Genomic DNA, 25,628 nt, shown 5'->3' with positions numbered 1-25,628 from the left:
CCGACCCCCTACACTTGACAGAAACCCCTCTCACAAAGGTGTCAAACGACTTCCTGACAGCCAAATGAAGGGGTGACTGCTCCCTACTGATCCTCCTCGATCTCTCCGCAGTATTTGACACTGTTGACCACAAACTCCTCCTCAGTATGCTTTGCTTCATTGGCCTAAAGGACACTGCTCTCACCTGGTTCTCCTCCTACCTATCTAATCGCTCATTCAGGATCTCCTTTGCTGGCTCTACCTCCCCTCCTCTTTCCCTTGCTGTTGGGGTACCACAGGGCTTCTTCCTCGGCCTCCTACTTTTCTCCATCTATACAGCCCCTATTGGGCAAACCATCAGGAGATTTGGCCTCCAATACCATCTCTACACTGACGACACCCATTTATAATGCCTCTTCTTGTGACACCTCTGCACCTTTCCTCCAAAACATCACCGACTGCCTGCTGTCTACAACATTATGTTCTCTCTACTAACCGACCTCATCCTGACATCTTCATCTTGGTGTGTGGCACCACCATAACTCCCAGACAGCACGCCCGCTCAGATCTCTCCTTTACCCCCTATATGTAATCTCAAGCCTGAACATGCTACCTGCACCTCAAGAACATTGCAAGAATCAGAACATTGCAAGAATCTAACTGTGGACACGCTAAAAACGCTCACTGTTGCCCTCATCCACTCTTGGTTCGATTACTGCAACTCACTGCTGATCGACCTCCCCTGGGCCTGACTCTCCCCTCTGCAATCTATTCTGAATGTGGCAGCCAGGCTCATTTTCCTGTCCAGCCTTTACTCAGATGCCCCTGCCGTGTTGCAGTCACTTCACTGGTTGTCCATCAAATACAGAATTTAATTTAAACTGATTACCTTCATCCACAAAGCTCTCCACAGCACCTCATCACCATACATTGGCTCCCTCATCGCAATCCACCCCCCAGCCTGGGCCATCCGCTTTGCTAATGAAATCAGACTGAGTGCCCCTTTAATTCGAACCTCTAATTCCCGCCTGCAAGACTTCTCCAGAGCAGCACCTGTTCTCTGGAACGCATTACCCCAAACTATCCGGGCAATCCCTGACACATAAAATTTCAGGCACATTCTCAAAAAACACACCTCTTCAGGGAGGCATACCATATCTCCTAAACCAAACCCCTCTGTACTCCACCTGATAACATGCTCCTTGTCCTACTAACTAAAATCCTTGCTGGCCACCATCAACTGACTACTGCAGTCATACCAATTCAGCCACTATATGGCTTATGTTTAACCATTGTCTATGTGTATAGCATCCCTCACTCTGCACCTCGCCATAACATGCACATCTCCAGCCACTTTACCTTCTGTATCACCCCATTATTTGTAGTATGTAAGCTCGTTGGAGCAGGACCCTCATTCCTATTGTTTCCATCAATTAATTACTACATGTAACCGTGGTTTTTGTATTTTTGTACTATTGTCATTCTGTATCCCCCTGTTTTTGTAAGCGCTGCGGAATATGTTGGCGCTATATAAAGATTATTATTAGGTCTCTGCATGGCAGTTCGATAGCAAGAACTTAGTTCCGAACACCCATGGGGTTTTGCAACTTTTCAAAAGTTTATATGCCTTTAATGTAAACCCAACAGATGAGCACACTGAGGAATTTTTATCAGAATTAGGCCAAGAATTAGGAACCTCTCATACTTGCGCTTTTTAGTGCAATTACCGCAGCGTTTTGAACACCACAGTAAACTGCAGTACAGTCATACCTCTACTTTCGTCGCCTTCTTCTTTCGCCGCTTTCCAGTTTTACTGATTCTGCACAACAGGATTTCGCCTCCACTTTCGTCGCTTGCTTCCAGTTTCGCCCACATGACCTCGCTGTCCAATCACAGATATTCATGCATGGCTCCAATCACAGCCATTCATGGATGAATGGCTGTGATTGCAGCAGCAGGCTGTGACTCAGTCAATCAGAGCAATCTCTTGCTGGAGGTGGGGGATTCCAATCCCCATCACTAGCAAGACACACTGCAGGCTTCACAAGTCCCCGGCAACCCGCACGGAGGTCCCGGGACACCGACGGCACCTGCAAGGTGAGTATATTGATTTTTTTTGTTTCTCTCAGGTAGTATAGCTAGGACGTTTAGCGCTGCCAAAAACTGCTGCCCGTTCATTTCAATGGGCAACGCAGGGCCGTAAATGTTTGTGTGAACAGCCCCACTGAAATGAATGGGAGCATTGTACAACATTTAGCTCTGCGCTGAAAAAGCAGCGCTCAACGCTGTACAAAAATGTGGTTTGGTGTGTTTTTTTGGAATGTCTAGAACAAGTAATTGGATTTACATTGATTCCTATGGAAATAATTGCCTCTAGTTTCATTGGTTTCTAGTTTAGCTGATTGCTTTTGGACAGATCACCAACGAAACTAGAGGTTTGACTGTATAAAGCTCCCATTGATTTAAAGGGGACCTCGCAGACCTGTGCTCATTTGCCTTTCTAACGCTACTATTTTTGAGCGCTGTGTACTCTTAGTTTACCCAGTTTCACACACCTCATCATCCATCAAAATGATGGGGTGCGCTAAAACTTACTGTCAGAGGCAGGAACTTGCGTCTGAAAACGAACGTAAAATCGCGGCGTTTTGCTGATCGCATGTGTGAGAGTGGCCTTAACCATTCCTACACTTTCCTCCAAGGAAGAGGAACTGTTAAATGAGCCACTGAGATTGAAAGAATTAGAAGAGGCCCCAGGCACCATGGCCAATTATAGATCCCCAGGTCCAGATAGGATACCGTCTGAAGCATATAAGTAATGTAAATATGAGCATTTCCTCCAGCTTTGGAACGTACTTGAATTTTCTGGTTAGTCAAGTGCATGGCACCTCCGCTATGCAGGAAGCTATTATCACGGTAAGAACTCGGAGGCTGAAGATTCCTATTGGTCAATTTCCATATTAACAGTGGACATAAAACACTTAGCAAAAAGTACTAGTAAACAGGCTAGTCTGTGTGGTCACTTCTTTGGTACATCCAGACCAAACCTGATTTATGCCATCTAAAGCTACTTCAATAAATATTCGGTAAAAATGTCTTACCATGTAGGTTCAGCCTAGCAATATTGGCTCCACAGCCATATTCTCATTAGATGCTGCTAAGCCTTTGATAGTGTAAAATGGAGGTAGCTATGTCATGTAGTGAAGAGTATTGGTTTTGGGTGAAATTTTTGTCCTGGGTGCAATGCTCTAAAGGCAATTCAAATTATATAGAGGCACTAGGAAGGGATGTCCACATGTAACCCTTGCTCTTATTATAATTATAGAACTGCTATTGCCATCCACTCTGTCTCCAATATTGCAGGGAGGAAAAGTTGACGTTACATGCCGACAACATTTTATTTTTAGAGGATACAGGGCGCGCTCTTTGGAGGCATGTATGACCCTTATGAAACATTTTGGCTCTCTATCAGAATTTACTGTTAATCGGGATAAATCTGTACTGCTCCTATTCGATCCCTTGTCAGCTCCCCCAATAGCTGCTGGCCACGCCATAAAATGTGCCCAGCAGTTCCAATACTTAGGTATTGAAGTGTCCACCTCTGTGCAAGCTTAAGAGACCCTCAATTTGCAACCCTTATTAGCTACATTCCGACAAGAGATTACATGGTGTAAACTGATGCTTTCAGGAGTAAGCTAGGTGAATCTAAAATGATGCTACTGCCCCAATTGCTTTATGTGCTGCCAAATTCCCCAATAAGGCTACCATTGAACCAGTTTTTTCGGGTTTAAAAATTTTGTATGGAAGCAGAAACAGCCCCATATAAAAAAATAAACACTCCAGAGGTCTAAACACTACAGAGGGTTGGCCTTGCAAAAACTCTGAATATTTTTTCTAGCAGCCCAATGTCAACATTTCAAATGTTGCATTGTGGTTCCAGATAATGATTCTTGTAGTTTTACAGGCAAAGAAGTTTCAGCTTTCTCAATCTGTCTATCCAAACTTTCATTTAATACACGGGGTCTGGGCTAAAGCAAAAACTTTAACATTATGGGTGGGCTGAACCATGTTTACACACCTATGGCATAACCTTAATTTGGTGGAATTCTATAGCTGCATAGGTTTTTCAAAATGGCAGGAAATGGGTATAATGTATGTGCTCTAATTGTTGTCCTCTGGCAATTTTAAATCGCATGAGCAACTCCAGACAGAATTCTCCCTACACCAAAGGTAATTTTATCAATACTTTCAGCTGCAACACACTTGCACAGCACAATGCTGATCAATAACTATAACGATACGCAATGACATATTAGTTCACATGGGCCATACTGCAGTGGTAATCTCCGTTGTTTATAAAGAGTCATTACAGAAATATTTAGACCGGTACAGTCACTGCCCAGAATAAAGTGAGAACTAGATATAGGCCCAAATGGGAACGAACAGTCGCAGAATATATTAAAAAATTATCCCTTGCTCTTCTGTAAGTGAAGCCCTGCGATTATTCCAGCTCTACCTTGTGACCACTTTTGATATATAAAGCCAGTATCTGTATAGATTCCAGTTGTTTTAGGTGTGCTGCTAAAGCTGCTGACATACTCCACTTATTTTGGAGCTGCCCCAATCTTTACATGTTTTGGACATCAGTGGTGGATATTCTGTCAACTGTGTATGAGATATCTGGTTTGGTGTTGGGATAAACCATCGATCTACAATTTGACGATATAGGGAAGATGGCAATTGGGAGATTACTTTATCTAGCTAGGAAGCTACTAGAGTGCCATTGGTTGCCTGCTCCCCCACCCCCCCCACCCCCCACCCTCAGAAGGGAATTTTTTAATAAAGTTGGCCATAAACTTCAGCACTGAACCCCCTGGTGTTTTGAGAAAATGAGGACCCCCTGGTTAAATAGCACTGGTTTGGTCTCCCCTGAACTAGCTTATGGTCGCTTTTTTTCGAGGGGGGGTGGGGGGTGTCCTTTATTGTGCTTTTTATGCTGTATTGAAAAGTCGTTCAATAAAAATCTGATTTAAAAAAAATTATGTTGTATGAGATTGTTGTGATCCCCTCCCCCCACATACAGTAGTATTTCTTAATATTGTCTTTTACTTTTTATTTAAACTACATTGAATAACTATTAGTGTACATTGGTGAAGATATAGTTAAAACATGAAGCAGCATACTGAAGGGGAACACTAACAAAAGGTTTTACGCCAGTTTCTGATGTAAAACAAAAACACTATTTCAAAACGTGGGGGGGAAGGCTTGACAAGTGGGGGCATGACCTATCTGGACCGACAGATTTGAGTAGCTGGCACAAATAATATCACAAATGTACGCCAGGTCAAGGCACACAGAGCTGCCAGGGATGCACAGAATACATGAAGCCTGCGCCTCTTTATGTATTCAGTGAATCATGTGCCCCGGAAAATTGTACTAAGCCCAGTGCAGGAAATGCCAGGCTTAGTAAATCTCCACTGAAATGTGATCTTAGGCTTCTTCTACAAGCCTCAGTCTTACAGGAAGAGTAAATCACTCACTTTATCACTATATAGGTGGTGGTGGTGGTTGTAAGTAGAGATGAGCGAGTATACTCGCAATGGGCAATTGCTCGAGCGAGTACCTGCCCGCTCGGGAGCAAAGATTCGGCTGCCGGTGGGGAGCTGCGGGGAGGAACGGAGGGGAGATCTCTCTTTCCCTCTCCCTCTTCCCCCCCCTCCCCCCCCGCTGACTGCCGCAACTCACCTGTCCCTCGCGCTGGCAGCCGAACCTTCTCTGCCGAGCAGGGAGATACTCACTAAGGACACTGCTCGATCGAGCAATTGTCCTTAGCGAGTATGCTCGCTCATCTCTAGTTGTAAGGGATTTGCATTTGAGAAGGGCTATATTTTCATATAATTAACCTAGAAAACTACAACAGAGACTTTCGTTCACTACTCCAACTAAACAAACTGTACCTTTGTGGAATTCAGCAGCAATTTTGAAAGCACTCTGGCTTTTTGGCTTCCGGGAGGCATGTGCCTCAATGTAAGATTGCTTCTGTCGATTGATTAGTAGAATTGCCCTGCAAAAGAATGTGTTCATTTTAAACAATTTTTGCTGTATTAAGGACTTATTTTCTCATACTACAGCCCACCTCCCATCACTTCTTGGGAACCCTCATGAAGTCACAGGGGAAAATTATAAAGCCACTCTCTAATGCATATAATTGGGAGAATTCTAAAAATTTGCACTGTACCCATTTAGCTCCTTTTGTCCATATGTCCCTGAGCCTGGTGTACTGGCTCCATAGTAATGACAGCGAAGCTTACATTCTTCAGGAGCACTGTGACCTTATGGGCAACATAGAGTTTTTCTTTTACTGAATTTCACAAATCTGCACCATTATGTATTCCCACACTATTAAGCCAAACAATAAAGCTATGCTTAAAATTTTAATGAGTCATGTGAAAGAGATGGGGGCAAAACAATGGCAGGAAAACATTATGCATTTCTTCATTCTAAAAGATATACATAAAAGAAATGCTACCATACAGCTACCCTAAAATAAAAAAACAAACCCCCCCAAAAAAACAACAACTTAATTTACACTATTTCTGGAGGAGATAGCCAAAGTGCTGTACTTGGCTTTCTTCAGTGGTTTCCTGGCAACTGTAAAGAGTGGCACATGCTTAGCCATTTTATTCAAATGAAGGACACAACACCCATGATTTTGTGACCAAAGATAGGTGCTAAGATGTCAATCATACTGGGAATACCCATACCAAAAAATGACTCATCATTAAGGGGATACATCTTACCTGTTTATGACACTATCCAGCTGGCTAAATATTTCCAAATCTGGTTCCATGCCCGTGTCGATTGTGAGAGAATGCTTCATGATGTCCAACAATTGCATATTCCAGCGAGGATCAAGTGGAACACAATTGTCACCTACATTAGAAAACAAAAAACCTTGGTAGTTTGTATTAAAAAATAAATAAAAATGTTCTGAATGCACTGGTTCATTCATGTAACATAACCAGGTACATTTTGTAAAACACTGAATATTCTTTATTTTGCAGTAATATGGCAACATGGTATGGGATTCATGGCCAAATTGGGGAGGTGAGGATGCAAGACTCTGAGATAACACTTCTAACTATGCAGCTCTCCCTGCAGAGCAATGCCCATGCAAAACAGTAAAATCCTTCTCCCACTGCCTGAGAACAGTTCTGAATAATCCTAGGACTCAGTGGTTTCCTAGGGAGTTATTTAACCCATAAGTGACAAAGCCTATTTGCGCCTTAATGACTAATTGATTTTTTCGATTTCCTCGTCGCATTTTAGAGGCCATAAATTTTACATTTTTCCATCAACAGTCATCTGAAAGTTTCTAATTTTGAGGGACAAGTTGTATTCTTGAATACCATCATTTTGGGTACATATAACATATTGTATAACTTATTTTTTTCTGGTTTTTGAATTTCATTTTCACGGTGTTCAATGTGAAAAATAAGTTATATGATAACATTACTCTATGGCCGCCTGCAGACGGCCGGGTCAGATCCGGCTGCGAGAATTCTCGTAGCGTGACCCGACCCGAGCCCCTGCAGGGACCAGCACGGCACTCACCTGCTCCCACGGCTCCGGCTCTTTGAGGTGCTGGGTGCCAGGGAGCTGGGGAGTGATACTTCTGTGTGGGGCTCTGCGAGCTCTGCACAGAAATAGAGCATACCGCAATTCGTTTTCTGCGCGTGATTTCGCGCAGACAAATCGTGGCCGTCTGCCTAAGTTTGCATTTTCTAAAGTAATCCTATGGCAGCTTCCACGGGCGGAAATTCTGCAGGAAATCCCGCCGCAGAATTTCCACCCGTGTGCAGGGGGGCTATAGGTCAGCATGATTCTGAAAAGACAGTTTATATAGTTTATGTTACTTTTGTACACAAAAAAACCCTTTATTTTAAATATTTTTTTTGAGGGATGAGTACTTTTTAATTGTAACATTTTTTGATCAATTCGATGCTTGGATCACTTTCTATTCCGTTTTTTGTAAGGTGAGATGACAAAATTGAGGAAAAATTAGCTATTTTTGCCATTTTTTTAAATATTTTTTTTCCATGACGTACACTGTGCATAATGTACTACCTTATGTGTCTGAGTCATTACGACCGCAGTGATATCATGTTTGTGTGTGTTTGTTTTTGTTTTTTTTTACATTTAATCTTTTTTTACATAGCAAAGAGGAAAAGGTCGTACGCGCCCAGCCTAAAGTAATCAGCTGAAATCCATGTGATAAGGTCAGCAACATTTTTGATCAGGACAAACTAGTCAAATGCACTTAGTAACGTATTGTTACTGGCTGCAATCAGCCTGTGACATCCCATAAACCTGCCGCTGCAGCCAATGACAGCGCTCTGTGATGTAAAAAGAAATAGTGAAAGGAAACATGATAAAACAAAATTCCTAGTATGGCATCTGGAACCCCCTCTTCTCCAATCACAAGAACAAACAGGAAATACATTTTTTGTCAATAGTTGGGGTTTCAAAGTGCCCACCTATCAGGGCTTTACAAGACCTTGAACAGAATATTGGGAATGTGCTAAATGCAGCTGTTAAACAGCAAACAATATGCCTCTATACTTTTTAACACCACATGAAAAACTTCTTACCCAATCTTGAAGTGTAGAGGAGTTTCATAACACTATTCATTTCTTCAGAGAGTGGACTAGAGTAAAACCTGCTTAAAGCTTGGGCCCCAGCATCAATCTCTGTACGTACATGATCTGATTATAAAAAGAAAAAGATAACTTTCTTTTTAAGTTTTTCCATACTCTGGTGGATAGCAATTAAATGTCAAAATAAAACTGCATGCAATGTTGTGGTAGAGGATAACTTGGCCTCACCAGTGAGCTTAATGTGGATATATCACTGAGATTCAAAGATATAATTGGAAACACAATGATAATGATGCAAAGATAAGAATACTTGCTGGCGCTGACTTTTTCAGAATAAAACCCCATCAACTAGAAATGATATACTTTTATAACTTTATTCACAATGTAAGCAGAACTCTTGAGCTTAAAGGGGTTGTCTCGCGAAAGCAAGTGGGGTTAAGCACTTCTGTATGGCCATATTAATGCACTTTGTAATATACATCGTGCATTAAATATGAGCCATACAGAAGTTATACACTTACCTTCCCTGCGCTGGCGTCCCTGTCTCCATGGCTCCGTCTAACTTCAGTGTCTAATCGCCCGATTAGACGCGCTTGCGCAGAAGGGTCTTCTGCCTTCGGGTCTGTCCGGCAGCAGCGGCGTTCTAGCTCCGCCCCCTTCTGCGCGTCATCGCGTAGCTCCGCCCTGTCACGTGTGCCGATTCCAGCCTCCTGATTGGCTGGAATAGGCACATGTGACGGGCGCGGAGCTAAGCGATGACGGGTAAAAGGGGGCGGAGCCAGAATGCCGCTCGTGCCGGACCGAACAGATGGGAGAAGACCCTTCTGCGCAAGCGCGTCTAATCGGGAGATTAGACGCTGAAATTAGACGGAGCCATGGAGACGGGGACACCAGAGCAGGGAAGGTAAGTGAATAACTTCTGTATGGCTCATATTTAATGCACGATGTATATTACAAAGTGCATTAATATGGCCATACAGAAGTGCTGAACCCCACTTGCTTTCGCGAGACAACCCCTTTAATTTATGTTTCAAAAGAGGGGAATTAGAACGATCCGCGCCACCATATAACAAACGATGAAATAACTCACCTAGTGCGTAACGGGGTTCCTGTAAAACCGATAGGGACACCCCGCCTGCACCTGTGGTCCAAGTGTGCCTGTAGTATATATGAGAAGAAACTCCAGATATCCTTCAATGGAGAAGGAGAGCCGCCAGAATGAAAAAATCCCAGAGAAAAAAAGTTTTCCTTCAATGGGTTAAATAAACGAAGTTTCAAAGAAAAAAAGTTTCTTTCCGCGCTCCTGCTGTAGATCATCTTGTTCAGAGCAAACCAACTGTCATAGCTGACAGTCTTTTTTGTATAACAAATTTATTCCAAAACAAAGGATACAACGGGATTGCATGCAAGAAAAGTTCTTGAAGCAGTAATCATACAATGCGTTTCGGCATTCTTAGACGCCTTTTTCAAGCATAAAAATAAGTTGAAAATACATCTTTTAAATAGCATGTCTTACCTTGTGGAGGTGGGAGTTCTAAATGCTCAGCGCGCGCCTCCGTATCGTGTCGCTCTGGCGTGATATCTGGGCGTCATAGCTCCGTATCGGCGGAGGTGTTTCATCGCATGTGTGCGCTGAGCCTGAACGTAAATTCCGTAGAGGGGAGGAACGCTAACTGCGTAACTCCCGGTATAGCGCTTACTAGAGCTGACTCAGACCTCCAGAGGAATAGATGCAGTGTCGCTTCTTCAAATTATTTGTATAGTAATATCAATGTTAACTGATTAATTACTTCTATTAAAATAAATGATATATATCCTAAAATATATAACTTTACTGGTTTAAGGAAATGAATAACTATATACTTCATAATGGGATTCTATTACTCAAATCTATAGATAAATACATGTATGTTAAATATATTATAAATGGTGTATCGGTAAATGTAATGTGAATATATATGATATAATGTGAACATATAAAATAGACCCAATATAAACAAAAATTATTCTATAAATGATTACGTTATCTATAATAAATATATCTCTAAAATGCATACTGTAAACTACATACTCAATAAATAATTCATAATAATCTAAAAATAGTGCTATATCAAAATTTCTCTAAAACCTCATTAAGACCAAACGGGGATAAAGTGTTCATTCTAAAAATCCAAAACATCTCTCGTGTTCTTAATTTTGCAAAAGAGAAAGTATGGATTTGTTCCAATGGAGTCATTTTCATATCTTTCGGACTTTTATTGTGTTTCTCCAAAAAATGGCGCGAAACACTGTTTAGAGTAGCCTGTTATGTTAAACCTATGTTTGTTTACTTTTATGTTTAAAGTGTTCGTAGTGCGTCCTATATATATTGCAGTCCGCAAGGGCATTCTATCAGGTATATGATAAATTTAGAACAGTTTAAAAATTGATTTATTTTAATATTTCTTTGTTCCTTTTGGCAATATACCAATTTTCTCCCCTGTGTGAGGTTACTGCAACACTTGCATTTTTTCTACCACAACAGTATACTCCTGTCACTAAGGGTTTATTAATAACTTCCTTGTTTAGTTTTTTATGAGGATTAGATGGGGCTAGTGTGTTTTGTATGGTTTTGTTCCTACGGTAAATTACCTTTGGTTTATCTTGTATCTCTTTGTTTAAAATTGGGTCTTTTAATAAAATGTTCCAATTAGCTTTCATTATTTTTTCAATCATACTAGATTGAGAATTATATTTTGTTATAAATAAAACATTTTTCTCTAAATCTATTTTTTGTTATCTGTCTCTGTTTTACCTCTGTTTTACTGGAATTGTGTTCAAATTTTAAGTTAAAAGAATTGTTGTTTATCTCTAAAACGAATTTATTAAGATCTTCCATTTCACCTTCCCAAATCAATAAAATATAGTCTATAAAACGTCTAAAAAATACAATTCTTTTATCGTTAAAAATAATCCGTTCGAAATATCCCATAAAAAAGATTGGCGTAACTTGGGGCGAATTTTGTCCCCATCGCCGTACTGTTTGTTTGCATGTAAAAAGTCCCATTATATGTAAAATAATTATGTTTTAATATAAAATTTATAGCTTCAAATAAAATTTGTTTTTGTTTTGGTGGCATTAATGGATCCGTCTCTAAATAGTGCGAAATAGCTTCCACTCCTAATTAATTAAGATATTCGTATACAAAGAGCAGACATGTAGGGTACACCATATATAGGTGTTTTTCCAAGCAAATTCTCTTAGGAGGGTTAGAATGTGCCCTGTATCTTTTACAAAGGATGGTAGGTGAATCACATACCTCTGGAGGTGCTTATCTATGTACTCTGATAAGGGGCTGGTAATTGAATCAATTCCCGAAATGATCGGTCGCCTTGGTGGTGCTTTACTGTTTTTATGAACCTTCGGCAAGAAGTAGAAATATGGAATTTCCAGATTCCTATTACAGATAAATTTATATTCTTCTTGTGAGAGGCAGTTATTTTTTAGGGCTTCCGCTGCTAGAACCAATAGAGCTCCTGATATTTTCTTAGTAGGGTCTGAGCTTAATTTTTTGTAATAATTATCATCGCTCAGAATTCTCAGGGATTCTTTGTTATAATATTCAGTATCCATAATTACCATACCCCCTCCCTTGTCTGTTTTTTTATATATGTTTGCTCTGAACAAGAAGATCTACAGCAGGAGCGCGGAAAGAAACTTTTTTTATTTCAAGAGGGGAAAAGATATGACATCCCAAGCTTCTTATCACGGTCATTGTTTCCAAGTTTCTGGCTGCAGAGAAGATTCTGGGTGAAGAGACACTTAACCCGTTTAGGACCAGCCACAGTAGATTTACAGCGCCCGGTCCTGGGCTTAGGCCGCCTGCAGACAAGCGGGTCGGATCTGGCGGCGAGAATTCTCCCCGCGGGACCTGACCCGAGCGCCTGCAGAGACGAGCGCGTACTCACCCGCGCCCGGCGGCCCCGGCTCTTTCATGTGACGGCTGCCGAGCAGCCGGCGCATGCGCAGACCGGAGCCGGCGGCCGGGTGAGTGACGTTTCTGTGCGAGGCTCTGCGAGCCCCGCACAAAAATAGGACATGCCGCGGTTTGTTTGCCGCGCAACATTTCGCGCGGCCAAACCGCGGCCGTCTGCATATGATTGCGTTTGTTAACGCAATCCTATGCAGGCTTTGAGCGGCGGAAATCCCACCACGGGATTTCCGCTCGTCTGCAGGCGGCCTAAGAGCACCGCCGATAGTAAAATTACGGTGGTGCTTTTAAGTCTCCTGCTCTGCAATCAGGAACGGGTTATCAGCTGTTGGTGACAGCTGATAACCCGGAGCAGAAGGCAGGAGGGGTTTTTAACCCTTTCTGCCTTCTGCTTCCCCGTTATACAGTGCTCAATGAGCACTGTGTGGGGAAAGTGAAAGTAACATGCACTTTCACTACGGGAGCCCGGGGGGGGGGGGGGGGGGGGGGGGTCATGTGACCTCCCGGGATTCCCTGCTACTGCAGAGCTGAAGGGTCAGAATAGACCCTGGCAGCTCTGCAAGTGACTAATGTCACTAGAGGGGTTGCTTTCCCCTGTAACTACAGCTAGAGTGGGAAAGTGTCAAATAAAGTAAAAAAATAAATAAAAAAAAACGTGAATGCCCCCCAGAGGTCTTACATGACGTCATGGGGGACATAGATAGTAAAAAATACAATAACATAAATCAGTAAAATAAAATTACAGAATAAAACAACACATGCATAAGAAAGAAAATAACACTAAGCAGACGCCAACAAAAACAGTCGCCGTATGCGCCCTGTAAACCAAAACCATACATACTATATATCAAAACGTTCGAAACAAATAGAGGAACCCGGACCCATACTTTTAGTGTAAATATAAAAATAATTTTTTAAAAACTATAAATGTAAAAAAAATAAATCAATTTTTAAGCATTTTACTCCCAATAAAACTAAAAAAAAGGGGGGGGGGGGAGTCAGTGAAAGAGATATAAAAAAAATAGTCCTTTATGTCACGGAAAAAAAAAAAACAGTCAAAATAATTTTGGTAGCTAAAAGAAAAAAAAATAGAGCAGTAAAACCGCCACATGGGTAAAATCCCTAAAAAGTGTCTGGTCCTTAAGGTACAAAACAACCTGGTCCTTAAGGGGTTAAGCTGCAGCCTCCACCTGTATATTCCATAAGGGGTTCAAGAGGGTTATGCCCCTAATACAAATACTCTAGAAAAGTATCAGCTGCTCACCTACACCCTCTCTGTAATGTAATACAGTGTTGCCCTATGTGCGAGCAGTTTACGTTCTTCAGCGTCAGTAAAAGCATGTAGGTGGTGTCCTCAAACTACTGGTGAGAAATACATCCGGCAAATTGTGGGACAACATTGACCTACTGAACAAAGTGTCAACCATAGGTCCCCCTCCCTGATGGCATCATCCTGGCCACCAAAGATGTGGAATCCTTATATTTCAACATCCCACAGGAAGATGCACTGACCGCCTGTCAAGTACACCTTGAAGCCAATGGGGCTGCATTTGAAATGGTGTTAAAACTCACAATATTCATCCTTATACACTACTTATTTCTCCTTTGGCAAAGAGATATACCAGCAACTCACTGTAACTGCCATAGGCAGTAAAATGGCACTGCACGTATGCCAAACTTTTCATGGCAAAACTCAAAAGTGACTTTCTGGCCTCCAACTCCATCAAATCATTTTTCCTACTTCCTCTACCCTATTGACATCATAATCATCTGGACCAACTCCAAACAATAACTAATATAAGTCCATGAGAGATTCAAAGTAATCACCCCACTACAAAATCTGACATTGAGCTACTCGAATACAGAAATCAACTTTTTGGACACCACCATAAAAATTTTAAACAACTCAATACAGACATCTCTATACCGAAAACCTATTGATCGACCCACATACCTCAGATGGGACTGTTTCCATCCCAAACACATCAAAAAGTCCATAGTCTACAGCCAGGCCATCAGATACAACCAGATCTACTCTAATCCAACAAACAGGGATGAACATTTATACTAACTTAAAAGCACATTTTTAAATCAGGGCTACCATCCCACCTCAATTGATGATCAGATCACCAGAGCCACTAAGAAAAACCGCTAAGAAACTTCCTCATACACTACACAAGGATGGCAGTCTGAAAATTTTATTTCCAGACCTTCCCTCTCTGTGTTACAAGCAACCTCCAAATTTGAGAAACTTTATAATCAGTAGTGCATTGCCCTCTGATACACAAAGAGGAACTTTTTCCTGCAATGTAAGGAGCTGCAAGACCTGCTCACATGTACTGATCATGGACAGGATACAAATCCCTAACACACAGCAGGACTATCAGATCCATAGGATATTCACATGTTCAACGCCTTATGTTATGTATCTGATTGTGTGCAGTATATGTCCTGTTGTGGGACTCTATTTTGGAGAAAGGACAAAAACTGAAAGCGTGGATGAGGTCTCATCGTCACACAACTAAAGAAACAAAGACCAAATTACCTGTGGCTGAGCATTTTTCAAGCCACGGACACAGCAAAGAACTTATAAAAGTTACTACATTAAAAGGCAACTTCAAATCTCAATGTCATAGGAGAAATTGGAGTACATGTTTATAACCATCTTTGACACTCTGAACACAGGAATCAACATTGCAAGTAGCTTCATTGAAAGATAAAATTACATACATTCAAATACAGATTATATTGACCTAGCAGAAAGTAACAACATGAACGAAACATTGATAAATAAAAACCCTCAAACAAGCCACTTTATTTAACGCACCCAATTCCAATGGCAATTTTTTTGATAAATGGCACAGCCAGCGCATCCGCAGTATCCAATCTAATGAACTTGATTTCTCAATAATCAGTTGGACAGAATGTGTAATAACTGAAGGGTCATCGATCCAAACATCTTCCATTTCCAAAGCATTAAAAGTGAGATGGTCTATATTGAGTGACTTTGCGATCAACTGAAGATCTTGTATGGCAAGTGGTATTTTTCTGTAATGTATGGAATAAGAAAAAAAAAAAATAGTATATGAAAACAGAATGCACAGTAATCTGAATCAATTGCCATTCCAACAAATGTAAGGATGCTTTCAGAACAAATTAAGCAAACGCAGAGAAAAGAACCAATTTCTTAGGCTGCCTGTTCATGGGCGAGTTTTCGTTGCGTTCCCCACGGCGATAATCCGGCAGCGGGGAATGCAGTGAATGCTCTCCATAGCGTTGCTATTGAGTGCGCAGCCCCCCCTGTCCACGAGCGGAGAATCATCACGAATCTCCGCTCGTGGCCAGCAAATTTTTCTCCGTGGTCAGCCTGTCAGATAGGCTGACAGCGGAGATCCGTCTGCCCGCTCCTGCTCCCGGGCGGCGGCTCCCGCGGCGAAGATTCGCCGCAGGATACCGCAATACCCGTGGACAGGCAGCCTTACTAGACTATAAATCTAACAAAAAGTCTAGTATTTTTGACAGAAGGATACTGTGCTATATACCCTTACCAAGATTCCAGTGCCCTTCTAGCTAATCAACAGCATTTAAAAGCCTTCTTAACTTTGCATATGTTAAGCCAAAACATATCTTTTTTAGAGCAGTGGATCATATGCTGTATTATGGCATGAACAAGCATCAGCTAACTACTATTTGTTATACCATTTAATGTAGGTTTTACATAGATAGTAGTTTTACATTTAGCATTACCTGTTTTTCTGTAGGCAATGTCTGTTCAGGACATAGAGAAGGACTTGTCCATCTCTAAGAATAGTAGATAAGACCGAGTCCTCAGCAGAAAGGATGGCATCAGGTACTTTGTTGGGCCATAATCCAATAGATAACAAACAACCTCCATGTGTGGGTCTGAGAACACACACTTGTCTCTGAATAATATCCTGCACTTGCTGAAATAGAAAAAACATAGATTTTATATTAAGCCTGCAGACTACTCTCAATTATGCTGCAGTGGATGAAATTAGGAAAACTAAAACTATCCTCATGAAAGCGATGATCAACAAATAAAGTCATCTTCCTGGAAAGAAGGCAAAGCCATCCCAAAGGGCATAAAGAATTAATTTCAAGTCCCATGTGGCCACAAGCTGCCTGTATGGAAGATTGGAAAGGGGAGTTTCCTAGGATTCGGCACAAGCAGATTTCAGGCCAGCCAGGAGACCCCCTCCTCCTCTGTGCACTCACAGGTACTGTCAGCACTAACACAAAGCGACCATCTTATGCAGAGCTGCAGCCAAGAGGTACTGCAGCAGCTGCAATCTGGAGTGCACTAGCAATGCTGCTGCAGAACATCTTGTGAGACTGGGATGTCCATCGTGTGGTTGGATTTAACAGTTAAAGATATTTGCATATTAGTGCAAATAACTCAGCTGCTGCAGAACATCTTGTCAGGCTTAGCTGTGCATCACATGGTGGGATTTGACAGGCAGTCTGCAAAAGATGTCCTGCAGCAGCTGTAGGGAGTTGCTGCAGAACATCTTTTCTGGCTTAGGTTCTGCAGCAGCTATGTTTTGCTGCAGAACATCTTGTCTGAAGCAGCAGGGGTGACATTTTGCAATGCCGAGTTGTCCATCAGGTTGGTCGGGTTTGACTGACTGTCTGTAAAAGAGATTCTGTAGCAGCCGTGGTCTATCAGATATTAGAGAACTTCTGCAGAACATCTTGTCTGACTGAGTTTCTACAGCAGCTGTGGTTTGCATAGCAATGCAAAGAAGGGTCCTATCAGATATAGGAAGCTGCTGCAGAACAACTTGTCTGGGTAACATGCCAACCAGGTTTGTGAGATTTGACTAAACTTTTGCACCTGGGCCCCTAAGCCTTTAGTTATGCCCCTGTTGCCATTAATACCTCCCAATACCCACCAGGGATGATTACATTATCTCCTCCATTACCATAGCTGATATTGAGCACTTGACTATCCAAGTCTGAAATGATATTTTTCCTTTTTTTTAAAATCTAAACTTGGTTGTGTCTCTTAGGCCTTATGCCCACGGCCATGTCGTAGTCCGCCAGCAGTCCGGCACGCCACCCTCCCTTCCCCCAGAGACCCCATACTCACCTCTCCAGATGCGCCGCACGATCTGAGCAGGTGCGCATGCGCAGTGCAGCGTATGACGCATTGGCGGTGGGCGATGACGCGGCCAGCGGTGACTAGTAATCACGCGATACTTCCGCTATGCTCACAGCAGAACTATCACATAGAGAAAGTCCCGCAGCACTCCTTAGTGATACACAGCACGTGCAGAGGTTCCAGTAAGGAAAAATGCAGAGCCACCTGTGGGGCTGTGGACCTTCAGCCCCAGGTATGTTCCGTTAGCAGCAATACAGTGGCAGCATCAGTGGTGTAATAAGCAAAAAAAGAGGTTTATTGCTCCATAAAAATTGCGACGTTTCGACTACATAGTAACGTAGTATGTAAGGCCGAATGAAGACAATGTCCATCTAGTCCAGCCTGTCTATCCTACTGTGTTGATCCAGAGGAAGGCAAAAAACCCCAAGGCCAGAAGCCAATTAGCCCTTTTGGGGGAAAAATTCCTTCCCGAATCCCTAATGGCAATCAGACTGTTCCCTGGATCAACCCCTAATAGTTCCTACCTGCCTGTATACCCGGATTGACACTTAACCTAATATTTATATCCTGTAATATCCTTCTCCAGAAAGACATCAAGTCCCCTTTTAAACTCCTCTATGGATTTTGCCATCACCACTTCCTCCGGTAGAGAGTTCCACAGTCTAACTGCTCTTACAGTAAAGAATCCCCCCCTATGTTGGCGATGAAACCTACTTTCCTCTAATCGTAGCGGATGTCCTCTTGTTACCGTCGTGGTCCTGGGTGTAAACAGATCGCGGGAGAGATCCATGTGTTGTCCCCTCATGTACTTATACATGGTTATTTGGTCGCCTCTTAACCTTCTTTTTTCTAGAGTAAATAGTCCCAATTTAGATAGCCTCTCTGGGTATTCCAGTCCCGTCATTCCATGTATTAGTTTAGTTGCCCTTCTTTGAACCCCCTCAAGCACTGTGACATCTTTCCTGAACACCGGTGTCCAGAATTGTACGCAGTATTCCATGTGAGGCCTGACAAGTGCCTTATATAATGGAAGGATAATGTTCTCGTCCTTCGCCCCTATACCTCTTTTAATGCACCCCAAGACTTTATTTGCCTTTGCAGCAGCTGACTGGCATTGGTTACTCCAGTTTAGTATCACTTTTCCCTAGTGGTACCCCATTAAGTGAATATTTGTCACATCCGTTTCTCCTGCCCATGTGCATAGTCTTACATTTTTCAACATTGAACTTCATTTGCCATTTTTCTGCCCAAGCCCCCAGCTTATCCAGGTCCGTTTGTAGCCGCACATTGTCCTCCGTTACATTAATTATATTGTATAATTTTGTGTCATCTGCAAATATTGATATTTTGCTGTGCAGCCCCTCTATCAGGTCATTGATAAATATGTTGAACAGAGTGGGGCCTAATACTGAACCCTGTGGCACCCCGCTAGCGACTGTGGTCCAGAGTACGCACCATTTATTACCACCCTCTGCTTTCTATCATTGAGCCAATTTTTTACCCACTTACACACGTTTTCGCCCAGTCCGAGCTGCCTCATTTTGTATATTAGCCTATTATGTGGCACGGTGTCAAAGGCTTTAGAGAAGTTCAGATATACGAGATCAATAGATTCTCCCTGGTCCAGCCTAGAGCTTACTTCATCGTAGAAACTGATCAGATTTGTCTGACATGAGCGACCCTTCATGAATCCATGCTGGTGAGGAGTTATTCCCTTGTTCTCCTTGAGGTGCTCATCGATGGCGTCTCTCAGAATCCCCTCGAAAATTTTTCCCGTTACTGAAGTGAGACTTACTGGCCTGTAGTTACCAGGCTCACTTTTGCTCCCTTTTTTGTAAATTGGAACCACGTTGGCAATGCGCCAATCCAATGGTACTACACCGATCTTGATAGTGTCTAGAAATATTAGGTATAGCGGCCTAGCTATCTCGTCACTTAGTTCCCTTAGTATCCTTGGGTGTAATCCATCTGGGCCCGGCGATTTATCAATTTTAGTTTTCTTTAGACGCTTCCGCACCTCCTCCTGCGTTAGGTATGAGATATTTTGTGAGGGGTTCGTTTTATTCCCCTGCATCTCGTGTGGCATTTCCTTTTCTTTGGTGAATACACTTGAGAAGAAACTGTTTAGTAGATTTGCTTTCCCTTCGTCATCATCAATGATTTCTCCTGCATTCTTTTTTAAAGGGCCAGCGCTCTCCCTGCATATCCTTTTGCTGTTAATGTAGTTGAAAAATAGCTTCGGGTTGTTTTTGCTCTCTTTGGCGATCCGTCTTTCTGCTTCCTCCTTGGCAGTTTTGATCGTATCTTTGCATATTTTGGTTTTTCCCTGTATGATTTTAGCGCTTCTTCGCTGCCTTGTTGCTTTAGTAGTTTGAATGCTTTCTTTTTTTCGTTTATTGCCTCTCTTACCGTCTTGTCGAGCCACATTGGTTTCCTTTTAGCTGAGTTTCTTTTATTTTTAAAGGGAATGAACTGCTCACATGAGGCGATTAGGATCCTTTTGAACTTTTCCCATTTGTCCTCCGTACTGATATTTTTGAGGATGTTGTCCCAATTAATGTTACCGATAGTAGTTCTAAGCTCATCAAATTTTGCTTTACTAAAGTTTAGTTTCTTTGTCACTCCCTGATAAGGCTTCCTATTGATTGACAACTGGAAGTTGATTATATTGTGGTCACTGTTCCCCAAGTGCCCCTCAACCTGCACCCCCGTTATTTGGTCCGGTTTGTTGGTTAGTACTAGGTCCAGAATGTCCCTCCCTCTTGTTGGTCCCTGCACAAGTTGGTTCAGGTAATTGTCTTTAATTACTCTCGAGAATTTGTCACCCCTGTGAGATTTGCAGGCTTCCTTCTCCCATGTTATATCTGATAATTACTTCGTTTCGCTTTGACACCTCTTCTATCTGCCTTAGTAGTAGGTTTTCAGTTTCTTCTGTTGCTTTTGGTGGTCGATAGAAGACCCCTATCAGGATTTTGTTATTTTTTCCTCCCTGTATTTCTACCCACAGAGATTCCACCTGTTCGTCTCCTACCCCTATATCCTCCCGTAGCCTCGGCTTCAAGTTCGATTTGACGTACAGACATAGCCCTCCCCCTTTCTGGTTCCTTCGGTCTCTTCTGAAGAGATTGTACCCCTGCAAATTCACCGCCCAATCGCACTTATCATCAAGCCATGTTTCCGTAATTCCGACTATATCATAGTTTTCATCAGTCATTCTCGCTTCAAGCTCACCCACTTTACCAATCAGACTTCTTGCATTCGTGGTCATACAATTTATATAATTTTTTTTTGTTTTTTAAATTTGTTTTGTTGCTATTCGTACTTATGGCTGATCTATCAGTTCTAACTGTACTAACCCCACCCCCTGCTCGACCCCCATTCCCTTTGCTTGGACCCGGATTGCTAGTTACACTGGCTACCCCACTATTTCTCATTTTACCCTCCCCCCAGTCCCTAGTTTAAACACTCCTCCAGCCAAGACAGACTCTTGATAAAGACTCACCTAGTCGAAATGTCGCCATATTTATGGAGCAATGAACCTCTTTTTTGCTTATTACATCACTGATGCTGCCACTTTATTGCTGCTAGCAGAAGTATCGCGTGACGGACGGCTTCTATTAAAGGAGATGTCTCGAGGAAGCAGTTAATTTTTTTTTTTGCCCAGTCCCCCTTATTCAGCATACAAAACTAAGCACCCGTTTAAATGACTTTTAAAGCCGGTTTCTACTCACTGTTCCAGCGTTTCAGCAACTTTTAAAAACTTTTCCAAAGATGGCCGCCGGTTCTTCTCCCAAAGTGTACAGCCCTTGCTTCAGCCCGACGTGCGCGCTCCCGAGACGCCGCCAGCTGTGTCTCCATGGCAACCGGACGCATCGCAGCCGCCGACCAGACGCCCACCGCCAGGCAGCAGGTAAGCGGCGCTAGCCCCCGGCTCCCCAGCGCTAGTTCCCCCGGCGCAGCGGCAGCCCCCCCGGCCTAGCGACAGCCCCCCCGGCCTAGCGACAGCCCCCCCGGCCTAGCGACAGCCCCCCCCCCATCGCAGCGGCAGCCCCCCCGGCCTAGCGACAGCCCCCCCGGCCTAGCGACAGCCCCCCCCATCGCAGCGACAGCCCCCCCGGCCTAGCGACAGCCCCCCCCATCGCAGCGACAGCCCCCCCGGCCTAGCGCTAGCTCCCCCGGCGCAGCGGCAGCCCCCCCGGCCTAGCGACAGCCCCCCCCGGCCTAGCGCTAGCTCCCCCGGCCTAGCGACAGCCCCCCCGGCCTAGCGACAGCCCCCCCCATCGCAGCGACAGCCCCCCCCATCGCAGCGACAGCCCCCCCGGCCTAGCGCTAGCTCCCCCGGCGCAGCGGCAGCCCCCCCGGCCTAGCGACAGCCCCCCCCGGCCTAGCGCTAGCTCCCCCGGCCTAGCGACAGCCCCCCCGGCCTAGCGCTAGCTCCCCCGGCGCAGCGGCAGCCCCCCCGGCCTAGCGACAGCCCCCCCCCCCCGGCGCAGCGGCAGCCCCCCCCGGCGCAGCCCGGCGCAGCGGCAGCCCCCCCCCGACCCATCACTTACCTGGGAGGCTTCTCGGGGCGGCTGGGCTGGGCTGGTCTTCTCCGCTGGGCAGCTCCAGTTTCTGCACCTTCCTCTAACAGAGGATGGTGCAGAATGGCCGCTTCAGCGCGCTCCCGAGCAGTGACAGCTCGTCTGCGCATGCGCAGAAGAGCTGTAGCGGGGAGCACACTGAAGCGGCTCGTGCTGAATGGAGAAGACCGGACTGCGCAAGCGCGTCTAAAAAAGCAAGCTGCCAGCGAATTTAGACGGAACCATGGAGACGAGGACGCTAGCAACGGAACAGGTAAGTGGAATAACTTCTGTATGGCTCATATTTAATGCACAATGTACATTACAAAGTGCATTAATATGGCCATACGGAAGTGTATAGACCCACTTGGTTTCGCGAGACCACCCCTTTAACTACAAAGAAAGGCGGCCGCGTGTTTTTCCGTGGCAATTAGAACATGTCGCGATTTCTTTCACACTGCGGAATTTCACTGTAGAATTCTGCAGCGTGAACATTGGCAGACAGAAAGCTATTGGGTTCAATAGAACCTAATAGCTGCGGGATAACGCTGCGGATTTCCATCGCGTGAAAAGCCTGGCAGAAATCAGTCCGTGGGAATCAGCCCTAAGTCCAAAAAAATATATATATTTTTTTGATAGTTTTACATTAGAAGTTGAGAAAAAGTGTAAGTGTGAATCTTGTCTTTTATAAAAAGGCAGAATACACATAACTTGATCAGTAGGACTCTGTTGTACTTCATACACAAGAAGAATCGATTTAACTTGGCACCAATCTTTTGTGTGTCAGGCCAGCCCAATGTACAAAATTCACCAAAATTAGCAGTAAGTGAACTTACCTTCTGGGCCACAACTGTGGGCTGTGAGTAAACAAAAACTTCACTACAGGCCTTTTGAAAAGCTTGTTCTAGGTCAATTCCTCTTTGTAGTTGCTGGGATATCAGAACACCAGCATGAAGTAAATAAGAAATAGAACTGCATGGAGAACCTAAAAGTGATATGCACAATATAAAAAAGTGAACAATTTGCACGTATATCAAAATATAAATACAGCCTGAATAACAAGCTTATGAATTTGCTCACACAGCAGACAAGTATAATTTTCTATGACTTACCAATTACAGACTCCTTGATCTCTTCATGCACTTGTATCAAAGCATGGCATAAATTATCTCCAATCACACCCAGATTGTTAAATAAAGTCTTAATGTCGTATGAATCCAAAAGAATATCACGGTCTTCAGGTATATACACCTCAACACCACGATTTCTCATAGCTCTGGAGATTTCCCCATGAGAAGGATCCATCGTCATGAAGAGTCTATAGAAAAAAAAAACAACATCTCAAACAATCGAGACACAGGAAAATGTTCTATATTTTTGAAACAAAAACAATTTACATAGTTTTAGACTGAAACAGAATGATTCTGAGTCACTTTACACTCGAAACTTTGGGAATTGAGCTCCACATGATTGTAAAGATAAATGCTCCCTTTCATTTTCTTCTATGACAAAAACAGAATGGTTCTCAGAGGAGCAAGAGTAAACGACTTTCCATATTAAAAGGTTTGAACTTCGGTGATAAACAGAAAAATTAAATTATGCTAGTGAGAACTCAGCCATAGGGTGCGTTCAGACGTGCGCGTTTTGGTGCGTGCATACGCACGCACAAAAACACGTTTGTATTTACAACACTGCATTCCCTATGGTGTGTGCACATGTCCGTACTTTGCAGGTGCGTGCCTGCAAAGATAGGACACGCGTGCACCATAGGGAATGCACGCATTGTTTTCAATGCATCCGCGGCTGCTGCCGGCGGCTCCATTGAAAACAATGACCTGCTGGCTCCCTGCATTCCTTTTCAGGGAAGGACTATACATATAAGCCCTTCCCTGAAAAAGAAAGGTTTTAGTGTAAAAAAATAAATAAAAATGCAGGCACTCTCTTCAATGGAGCCGCTTCTGCTGCGAATTGAAGAATTCCTTTTGCAGCATCTGCCACAGATGTGGCAGATGTAGCAGCAGGGAATTCTGTTAACTAGCGGGAGTGAAGGATACATCGGCCGCATGCGGCAGATGTGTTCTTCATGCCCGCGGGGGGTCACAGCAGCGGCGGACAGGTACGGTTTTTTTTATTCTTTTTTGTTTTGCACTAAAATGTTTCTTTTTCAGGGAAGGGCTTATATGTAAAACCCTTCCCTGGAAAAGAATGCAGGGGACCGGCAGAGCATTGTTTTCAATGGAGCCGCCGGCAGCAGCCGCGGCTCCATTGACAACAAGCACGCAGCTGTGTTCACGCATGCTTTTGCTCGTACCTAGGTGCGGACGTATGTACGCACCTAAGTACGCACCAAAACACGCTCGTCTGAACGCACCCTTATAGGACATGTGAGACCTGATAAGCTAGAGAACAGGAATTTTTGTAAATTTTCTCTCTCTTCTTCATTACAAAAAAACTACTCATTCACCTGAAGTTTGGGTGAGGTGATATAGTGGGAGTGGTTCCATCAATGACTCCTCGTTCGCTGACAGTAAGCACTCCCCCTGGTTCAAGCAATGCATTGAGACGATCCAACACAGAGGAGCTGTAGCAAAAAAAATAAAGTCAAACAAAAATGAAGCAAATTACAATAACTACACCATTTGCACACGTGAGAATTTTACATCTGCTCTCATGGCATAATACACTACTATTATTTGACGCTGAGAACCATAGACAAAAGACATTCTGAAAATAGGATATTTGTTACTTACCATAAAATCAATTTCTCGTTACGTTCATTGGGGGACAAAGCAAGATCTCTGACATATATATGGTAGCACTAGGAGGCGTATACCAAGCACAAAGGTTAGTCCCTCCCACCAGCTATACCCTCCCTCCTTGCATGAACTGAGCCAAAAAAAAAATCAGTCTGTGCGTAAGCAGAACACAAATGAACTTATGAAATAAATCAATACAGACCCTAAAAAGAAACAAATAGATCCAGAAAATACCAGGTCAGATTGAGGATTACTTTCAGAGAAAACCAGCAGGCCAGGAACAAACAATTGAGAGATTACCCTGTGTTGGTAGATCCTTCAAATGTATCCTAGACCCGATTAAGGTCACAAGAAAGGAAGCCTAGCAGACGGAAGGTACAGTCTAAGGCACCCTGCACACGATTACGGATTCCGCAATAGTCTCCCGCGCGAATGATCCGCTACATTCCGCACCAATTCAAACCAATGGCGCATCCGCACCTCCGCTCACAAGAGCGGACAGCGACTGCGAGTTTCCGCTCTTAGAGGAAAAATGACAGCACGCTCCATTTTGTGCAGGTTCCGCATGGACGGTTTCTATTGAA

At 43.5% G+C, this 25,628-nt stretch overlaps 1 protein-coding gene across 2 annotated transcripts in view; it reads right to left on the bottom strand.

Annotated features, from left to right (window-relative positions):
• Window positions 1–25,628, bottom strand: part of MDN1 (midasin AAA ATPase 1) — a 351,783-nt gene that overhangs the window by 143,207 nt on the left and 182,948 nt on the right. For both annotated transcript variants that reach the window (XM_066608461.1, XM_066608470.1), the window contains exons 45-52: window positions 24,753–24,869; window positions 23,401–23,606; window positions 23,125–23,273; window positions 16,352–16,548; window positions 15,432–15,652; window positions 8,628–8,741; window positions 6,777–6,909; window positions 5,934–6,040 (exon numbers count right to left, since the gene is read on the bottom strand). In XM_066608461.1, coding sequence (XP_066464558.1) covers window positions 5,934–6,040; window positions 6,777–6,909; window positions 8,628–8,741; window positions 15,432–15,652; window positions 16,352–16,548; window positions 23,125–23,273; window positions 23,401–23,606; window positions 24,753–24,869 — 1,244 coding nt within the window. The remainder of the gene's footprint in view (window positions 1–5,933; window positions 6,041–6,776; window positions 6,910–8,627; window positions 8,742–15,431; window positions 15,653–16,351; window positions 16,549–23,124; window positions 23,274–23,400; window positions 23,607–24,752; window positions 24,870–25,628) is intronic.

Source organism: Eleutherodactylus coqui, chromosome 1, assembly GCF_035609145.1.
Source record: "Eleutherodactylus coqui strain aEleCoq1 chromosome 1, aEleCoq1.hap1, whole genome shotgun sequence".
Classification (NCBI taxonomy): Eukaryota; Metazoa; Chordata; class Amphibia; order Anura; family Eleutherodactylidae; genus Eleutherodactylus; species Eleutherodactylus coqui.
Note: the sequence above shows the minus strand (reverse complement) of the source record. Positions and strands in the feature narration are given on the sequence as shown.